Below are 8,470 nucleotides of genomic sequence, written 5' to 3'. Positions count from 1 at the left end.
AACCCATAATACCAGAATAATAGCACTTTGTGTATATATTTCTATAAACTTCAATTAGTAGAGTAACTTGAAAGAATGAATCAATAGAACCTCCAAATATCTCAATCTCAAATTCCTGAAACTTTCACTTTATGTATATAATTCTAAAGAAATTTCTGAACTAACCAACTGTAGGCTTAACCCCTAAGTGTCACATGATGTACATACATATACGCACATACACACACACATGTAGCCATATAGAGCAATTGAACACTAACAATCATATCTAAAATGTGTTAACGTTAATTTTGAAGTATTTTACACTTTGAAAAGGGAAATCTAAATTATATACACAAGATCTATTAATATATACATACATATACATATAAATATACGTCTATAATGCGTATAATTGTTGTGACATAGTTGAATTAACTAAAACAAACATTAAACAAAATTAGCACACTTTTAAAGCAATTTTGTAGATAGCTTTTAGGCTAATTGCCAGTATTATATATATGTATATAGTATATATATACACCTATTATATATAGTATATATATACAGATGTATTTCTAATTGTATTAGTTCACTCAACTAGTGTCAATTGTCAAACACCAGAGGCGATTACCTGACAACCTAAACAAAAGCTGTTACTACTTATATACAACCAACAACAACAACAACAACAACCACCTATTAAACAAATATATGACACATATATACACATACACACACACAGATACACACATAGTCGAAAAGTTATTACATTTCAAATGAAAATATATATAAAAATATATGTATATGTATATGTGTATAGTTGGAAAAAGTATTCAATAAAACCAAAAACTTAATCAAACAAAAATAAATTCTTAGTCGTGTTTTACATACATAGATACATATATATTATATATTGTCTGTTTGTTAAAGTTGTACACACACAAATATATATATTTATAGTATTATTAACATATACTTTTGACGCTGATTGAACATGAACATATATATATATCTCTTAGCTTGGGTCTCTTACAAATGACAAACAGCAATGAGAGCAAAATCAAAAAATGACAAAAAATCAACTTAAATTAGCAAAAACTAAAAACTTAAATAAGAAAAAAACAGTTGGAGCAAAAGCACCGCCCACCGCCCAACACTGCTGTCTGCTCGCACGCCCCCTTGTTCAATGCGTTGTGCCCCAGGCGCGCAGCAATGTCAACGCCTTGTTCAGATAAGCCGACCACTCCTCACGCTCCTCCTTCGTGTCGGCCGAGAGCAAATACCGCACCGTTGTCGTCCGTCCATTGGGCACAATAATCAACGACTCCTGATCGGTATCCAGGGCAGGACGCTCGCACTCGAGCAGCATCGTATTCAGACGTGCACAGATGTCACGCGGCGCTGTGCACACTTTCTGTGAGCTGCACGTATTCAAATCAATGCTGCCCATCGGGGCCTTCTTCTTCTCGTCATCGGGATACTTCCAGTAGCTGAGGACGGCGCCATTTAGATAGCACCAGCGACGATGCCAGGCACCAAAGCCAGAGATATCCTCGAACATGGTTAGGAAACCCTTGTACTCCACGCTCACCGACAGCTCACAGTTGACCTTCATGTGCACGGTGCCGTCGAGCGGACTCACGCCCAGCACTTGTGTCAACGTCCAGCTGGTGCGTTGAATCTCACGCAGCGAGAAGATGGCGAAACCATATTGCACCAGCTGTGGCGTACGCACCACATGGGGACCGGCTGGACTCTGGACGGGGGGCATAACCAAACGATTTTCGCCGCCCTTCTTCTTGGGCGTCTTAATGCCGCCCTTCTTATTCACATTGATGTGGTATTTGAGTTCGTGCGGCAGCTGATCCCGCTGCGCCAGCATACCATAAATCTCTAGAGTAATCTGTCGTGGAAAAACCATTAAAATATTGTTTTCGACGGAAATTAATTAATCTTCGGCTTACTCTAAAGTCCGCATAGACGTTGTTTAGCTGCAGCACATCGGGAAATTTGACAGAGAGCAGACCCGGCATCGTGGGCACCGTCTTGGTGGCCAGCACGTGCTCATTGTACTTGAGCAGGCAGACCAAATGATGCCCGTTGATGCTGCCCGTTGCCATTTTACGCACATATTCTTGACGCAGCGGTATGGTGATGTCCTTTACCGTAAGCAGGCCCTTCTCCTTGGGCGCACCCACGGGCCGTATGCTGTTCTCCACGCGCAGACGCTGCACCTCATCCAAGCAGGCCTGACGACGATGAGCTACAAGAAATATTGCATTAATATTTAATACATCTAAGCATGTATCAATCAAAGCCTACTTGCTAGCAGTAGATAACGTTCACCCTCCACAGATTCGGTGGAGCCCGAAAATTCCACAGTGGCTGCGCACAGATTGAGCGCCTGGCTGGCCTGTCCAATCACCTGCTGCTGCTTGCACACCTCGCTCAGCAGCTTCTTAATCTTCTCCTGCGCCAAAGCCGCATCATTTGATTCGCGTGCATTTTGCACCTCTTCGTCGTCCTCGCTGCTGGCAGCCGGCTCCACATGCTGCGGCGAATCATACTCCAGCTTGTGCTTGGCATGACAGTCGTTGCTCAAAGCGGAGCGCACAATCTGCTGCTCCCGGCAAATCTTACGCACTGGCGTCGAATTGGAGCTCTATAAATATTTGAAAAGTACGTATATAAATATAAGAGTTATATAATCAACTTATATGATTAATGTATAGCCTACACTGGCATTCTGCTGGCGACGATAGAAGCTGACGGTGTGCACGAGCGTAACTAAATTATCATTATCCTGATTGACGCTCAACTCCGATTTGACTGGTTGTGCGCCATTAAGCAAAGGCGTTTGCACATCCATCGCCTCCTGTTGCTCTTCAATGGTCTGACAGAGAGCAGCACTAGACGGCTTGCGGTAGGAGAAGCTGTTGGAGGCTGTTGTGCCTTTGCTCTGTGTTATAAGAGAATTCCAATTAGAAACAAGTTAAGAATAGATTGGAGTAGAGGCTACTTACGCCCAGCGATAGCTGACTGGCATTGTGCTCATCCTCGGTGTCATCCTCCTGCGTGCTGCCATAGTCACCCACTAGGGCTTCATCCAAATAATCATCAATGCCCGTAGAGACTTGTGAGGAATTCATTGAGCTGTCGCCATCATTGCTATAATAATGATCCTGTTCGGCATAGCGTACCTGTGGAGACAGGAAAAGGTTAAGGTTAGAGACCACCCGCTGTGCTTAGTTTACGCTACCTGGGACTCACCTTTTTGCCTTGTTGTTGTTGCTGTTGCTGTTCATTGCGCTGCACCGTGTGCAAGATCTCGCGACCTAGGCTGCCGTTGCACATGCCCGCACTGCTGTCCTCAGTCTGTGACTGATCCGCCTCCTCCGCCTCCTTCTCCGCCACATCCTCATCGGACTCATCCATGCAACTACAAATTAAAAGAGATTAGTTTAAGCAGCTATACAAACATTTATTATGCGTCTAGTCTCTAGTCGTTAAAACTAAGTAACTAATAGTCAGTCTCATCTAATCTCTGGTTGCCTACTCAATGCAGAGCAGAAAGAGCAGGCAGGAATAGCATTTGTCAGCGCACCTTTCAAGCTCCTCCTCGGTGTCGTCGTTTATCGAGGCGGTGGCCGTGGCACAGCAATTGTCGCCACTGGAATCTAGATCGGATAGCGCCGGATACAATCGATCACCCGTATGGGATTTCCTGGCACGCTTCGACTCCTCGTCAATAACATCACCAGCTGCAAAATGAGAGAGAGAGACAGAGAAGCTGGCTTTAGAGAATTTCTGTGGATTGGGCTTGCTTGGCAGCTGCTTACGTGAGCGCCGCTTGCTGCTGGCCGTGGCCATTGGCGGTGGTGGTGGCGGCGGCATGGGGCGCACCACTTTGCTGCTGACAGGTGGCGCAGGCGGAGGAGCCACTGGAGGAGCCACTGTTGTTAAGAGTTCCTTTTGCTTATTGAAACGATTGGCTATGATTTGCATATCCTCCTGTCGCTGTCTGTCAATGTCTTTGATGCGATTCTCCGCGCTGCTCTGGGCAGAGGCCACCAAGGCGGCCACTTTGTCGCGCAACTTGCTCTCAGGCTTCGGCTGTGGCTTGCTGGCTTGACTCTGTTGGCTGGCCACGCTAACTGGATGTGCTGCAAAGACAAATGAGGTCAACTGAATGGCTTCTTAGACATCAGACATTTAAGCAGCACTTACCCTTGGGCTGCTCCTCCTCTACCACCACTGCTCGTAGCTGGCTAATGCTGGGCGCCGTTCCAATTGGCGCCTTGGGCAACATAGCCTTGGCATTGCCTGTCTCGAAGAGTTTCATGCGCTCCTTCAGCGACAGCTCACACGGATCCTTTTGATTGCGCTGCGCTGCCTGCGTTTGACCATTGTTTGCTTTGCTCTCGAAGATGGCCGCACGGCCAGAGACGAGGCCAGCTTTGACTTGGGCAGCGGGCACAGGCACGGATTTGGGAGCCGGAGCGGGCGCACTGGCTGCGGCGCTAAATGTTTTGGCCACCTGGCTGACGGCAGTAGATTTCTCGGGCAATGGTGGTTTTGCAGTGCTTGTGGCTGTGGATGCAACTGTTTCCGTTGCTGTTGCAACTGATGGTGCTGTGGATTCCTCCTGTTTGGCATAATCGTAGGTGTGCTTAACCGTAGAAGATTCGCGTCGCTGGAAGCCTTGCGCCTCCAATGAGCTCAATACCTTGGGATCCCATTTCAATTGTTTGGTCTTGCCGCTTGTTGCATCCACGGCATCTGCTCTGGCCGGACGACTGGGTAAATCTGGCTTGGGCGGCGGCACTGCATCCAGCAGCGGTTGATGCACATCGTGATGTGCCGTGTCATCTTCCCACTGGTTAATCGTGTCCGCCAACGCGGCCAGCTTGCCCAGACGCTGCTTGCCACGTCGCGGACTACGAGACACTCGATCCACGTTGTCCTCATCGTCGGCATGGAACTGCGCCTCGGTGCGATGTATGGGCGAGGACAGGTCATCCGTGTTGGAGTAGAGGGCGCCCATACGCTGCAGTCGACTGCGCGAGGTGTCTCGCAGTCGGGCCAAAGGCTGATTAACAGGCGCCTCCAAATCACCACCAGCAGCACTGGCTTTACTTGGGATTAGGGCTGCAGTCGGCTGCTGCTCCTGCTCTTCATCCTCGTCGCTGCTCATATCCTGCTCCTGTATTTCCACTTGCACCTAAACGTGGCGACAGCGCGCGTAAAAGTACAAACACAAAAACAAACACATACGCAGGCAGACAGAGCGAGAGCAACAGAGAGAGAGGGAGAGAAAGAGAGAGTTGTAGCAAAATGCCAAGACAAAGACAAAGCGCAAAAACATCCACCATACGAAAGCGTAAGGCAAAATGCATGTGGAAAAAATAAAAACGGCTGGGAAAAAACTTACCCCAATTGGCTGGGCGCTGGTTATGTTTATCTCGATGCCCATTTCCAAATTCTCCTTGTTCACCGCTGCATAGTGACGCAGCGGCTTGGTGGGCGACGCCGAAAGCGTTGCCTTGTCGAGGACAACAACTTTGCCAGCTGCGCTACTAGAGGCACTGCTTTCAGTTGGCGCTGATGCTGATGCTGATGCCGATGCGGATGTCGATGTCGATGATGACGTTGTCTTAGTTGTTGCTGCTGGCGTCGCTTCGCTTGTCAAAGTGCATTCAGCTAATGGAAATTTGCTGGCATTTGTTATGCCGAGTGCGCGACTGCGCTGTTCGGCCTTTTCGAGCATGCGCTGCAATTATGAAATTCACATCGAATGCAGTTAGAAGACAATCATTTTCATTGTTTGCTTTGTTACGTTGTACCTGGGTAAAGGGATCCATTGTTGTTGTTGTTGTTGTGGCGGATGCAAAATTCTAATTACTTCGATCACTTATCTATAATTTATTCTCTTGCACTGGCACTTGTATGTAATTAGTTATTTATTTATTGCTGGTTAGTCGCGAACACTATACTTTTTACTTTTAAAAACGAATTATCTTAGTATCTTTTCATGGATGCACGTCATTCGAAATTTGTGCGCGTCGCTTCTGTTTTTTCGCTCGTTCGCGACGTTGGGATTTTAAATGGACAAGCGTCGGTATGGCAGAGTTATCGTTAGGGTGGCCACAGTATCGAACAACAGTCCCGATCGATCAGCGTCTGTTAAAGTGCAGCCGCTTAACATTGCGCTGAATTTGATGTTAGGAGTGTTGCAAACAGTTGTTTCTGTATAGTTTTGTAATTTCTGGCATTTTTAACTAAGCAGTTTTATAATTTTTTATTAAAAATTATTTGATATATAGAAACATTAGTATCGAAGTAAAAAGTAAATGAAGATCACGAAACACTTTGCGCTTTTGAATTTAACAGCTACGAACAAGCTACAGCAATAAATGCACAGTTGATGCTTTTAAATTTAACAGTCATCTGACATCTACAGCTATGCATCTTTAACATAAGGTGCTCTGTTGTCATCGATAAGTTTTATGAGTGGCAGCTCCATGCGATGTTTTTAAGTGGCAGCACCAAAACAAAACGCGAGAGGCTGATGGACATTTAAATGTTGATAATAATAATTTAATGAATACTTAAGCCAATTGGATAAATAAACATATGCATTTAATTATATAATATTGGTGCAAACGTAGGTAATGTGCGAATGGTTTGTGGCTTATGTGCTGCACAAGAGTAGTTCAGACACTTGTGCAACGTGCGTTGCTGTCAGTGCTGCCAGTTCTGGCTATAAAAATGCTAAATGATTCCCTTTTCAGAAATGACCGAGCAAACAGTAAACCACTTGTGGAACTGTGCCAAAGAGCTCAGCGTAGAAACCCACACCGAACGCTTGCTCAAATCATACTATATGTAAGGCAGATGATTTAATAGTAATGATGATTATAGTAAACCTTTGTTTCCACAGCAATACAAGTCGCAAGTTAGCCCGCCACAATGTCCAGTTACCAGAGGAGAACATCGGACCCGCTCGCATGTGCGCCCGTTGCGGCAGCCAGTGGAGCGATGGCCAGTACAAGTTGCATCTGCAGCCGCAGCGCTTGGCCAGCAATGCCAAGCGACGCAGGTTGATTGCCCAGCTGGACACGGTCAAGGCCAAGCAGCAGCGTGGAGGCCTCAGCACTGGGGCCAGAAAAAGAGCCAAATGGCTGAAGAAGTGCATGGCCAGCAAAATGGTTAGCAGCATAAATCCTTTATCCTAATGTCAACTTATCATAAATCACTTTTGCAGGCGGTGCAGTGCGAGCTTTGCCAACATAAGACAATGTTGCCGCTGGAAAAACCAAAGAAACGCGACAAAGCTAAAACAATGCAAGCAGCAGCAGCAACAACTACAACAACAACAACAGTGAGGAACAAACAACATAAAAATAAAGACATCAATGCGGGGCTAAAGCTAAAAATGTCAATACAGCAGAAACAAACAACAGCAACTGTAGCGAAGCAATCAACAACAACAACAGCGAATTCTCAAAGCAACAAACAAAAGAACAAAAAGAAGAAGAAGCAACAACAGCAGCAAACGAAAACAACGCCAACGCCCGTGCAAAAAGTGCAATCGAAGACACAAAAACAAAACGCACTGCTGCAGTTGGCAGCGCAGCTTAAAACGCACGCGTCACAAAACGCCAGTAGAACGCAGCAAAATCGCCTACAAGCGTTTCTTAAGTAAAGATTTTGTTTTCAGTAGAAGAAATTGGTTATTTTGAATGACTAGAGTTGTTCATTAAGTGTTAGTTAAAATGCGTGTAGTTCGCGAAAGCAGGAAGAAAACACCGTAGCGCGTTTAAAAACGCTTTAAAGCCGCAAGCAAACGTTTGTCAAATAGAAAAAACTCCTCGTAAAGTACAAGCAACAAGTTATTTGTATAAGCTGATAATTAGCAACAATAAACAAAAACGTAAAAAAAAAGCGCTCCTCTGTTGGCAGCGCAGCTTAACTTGCTCGCGGCTGAAACCGCCAGAAAAACGCATCAGAAACGCGTGCTCGTGTTTCCCCAAGTAAAAACGTCGCATAAAGTAAAAAATCTGGTTGTTTTTGAATGAAAAGACTTGTAATTAAGCATTAGCAAAATACGTGTATGGAACAAGAGCGAGCATTGTGGCATGAATCAGTGGCACTGATTGTTGCAACCGGCTTGGAGCTGGCCGTTTCGCTTCTGCTATATATCTGGGAACCTGTCCGTTTCGGCCCTGCACGCACACACGTAGTCACGCACTTGGCTATCGAGTGGCGGCCCAGTCCAAGGTTATCCAATTCTTTTAATTTATTTCAAGCAACATTTAATTAAAAATTGAGTTGTTTACCTGTGCAGCACGTCCTTCAGGGCACCAGCTAGATGGAGCCGTAGCTGCAGCAGATGTAGTTGTATCTCTATCTCTTCATATGTATATGTATCTCTATCTTTAGCTGTCTGTTTATCTGCAACACACGCACACAGGCACACACATCCTGG

General features: G+C 45.6%; 2 protein-coding genes across 3 annotated transcripts; one reads left to right on the top strand and one right to left on the bottom strand.

Moving 5' to 3' along the window:
- Positions 1-863: 863 nt before the first annotated feature.
- Positions 864-6,276, bottom strand: scra (anillin, actin binding protein). Its single transcript, XM_018011221.2, has 11 exons — positions 5,826-6,276; positions 5,414-5,752; positions 4,210-5,203; positions 3,822-4,145; positions 3,587-3,743; positions 3,253-3,421; positions 3,006-3,182; positions 2,720-2,941; positions 2,305-2,644; positions 1,947-2,245; positions 864-1,885 (listed from the first exon to the last, which is right to left on the bottom strand). The coding sequence occupies exons 1-11, from the start codon at positions 5,841-5,843 to the stop codon at positions 1,166-1,168; spliced, it is 3,759 nt and encodes a 1,252-aa protein (XP_017866710.1). The 5' UTR covers positions 5,844-6,276; the 3' UTR covers positions 864-1,165.
- Positions 6,277-6,363: 87 nt separating this feature from the next.
- LOC108616198 (uncharacterized) lies at positions 6,364-8,041 on the top strand. Of its 2 annotated transcripts, none has more exons than XM_089470222.1 (4): positions 6,364-6,646; positions 6,774-6,867; positions 6,923-7,190; positions 7,247-8,041. In XM_089470222.1, exons 2-4 carry the CDS (start codon positions 6,776-6,778, stop codon positions 7,685-7,687), a joined length of 801 nt encoding a protein of 266 aa, XP_089326348.1. In that variant the 5' UTR covers positions 6,364-6,646; positions 6,774-6,775; the 3' UTR covers positions 7,688-8,041. The 2 variants fall into 2 exon arrangements, with proteins under 2 accessions (XP_089326348.1, XP_017866736.1); XM_018011247.2 differs by having other exon boundaries at positions 6,364-6,650.
- The last annotated feature ends 429 nt before the right edge of the window (positions 8,042-8,470 follow it).

The sequence above is a fragment of the Drosophila arizonae genome, chromosome 5 (assembly GCF_054131065.1).
Source record: "Drosophila arizonae isolate 15081-1271.41 chromosome 5, UAZ_ARI_1.0, whole genome shotgun sequence".
Taxonomy (NCBI): Eukaryota; Metazoa; Arthropoda; class Insecta; order Diptera; family Drosophilidae; genus Drosophila; species Drosophila arizonae.
The sequence above is the reverse complement of the archived record's forward strand: the minus strand, read 5'-3'. Positions and strand labels throughout refer to the sequence as shown.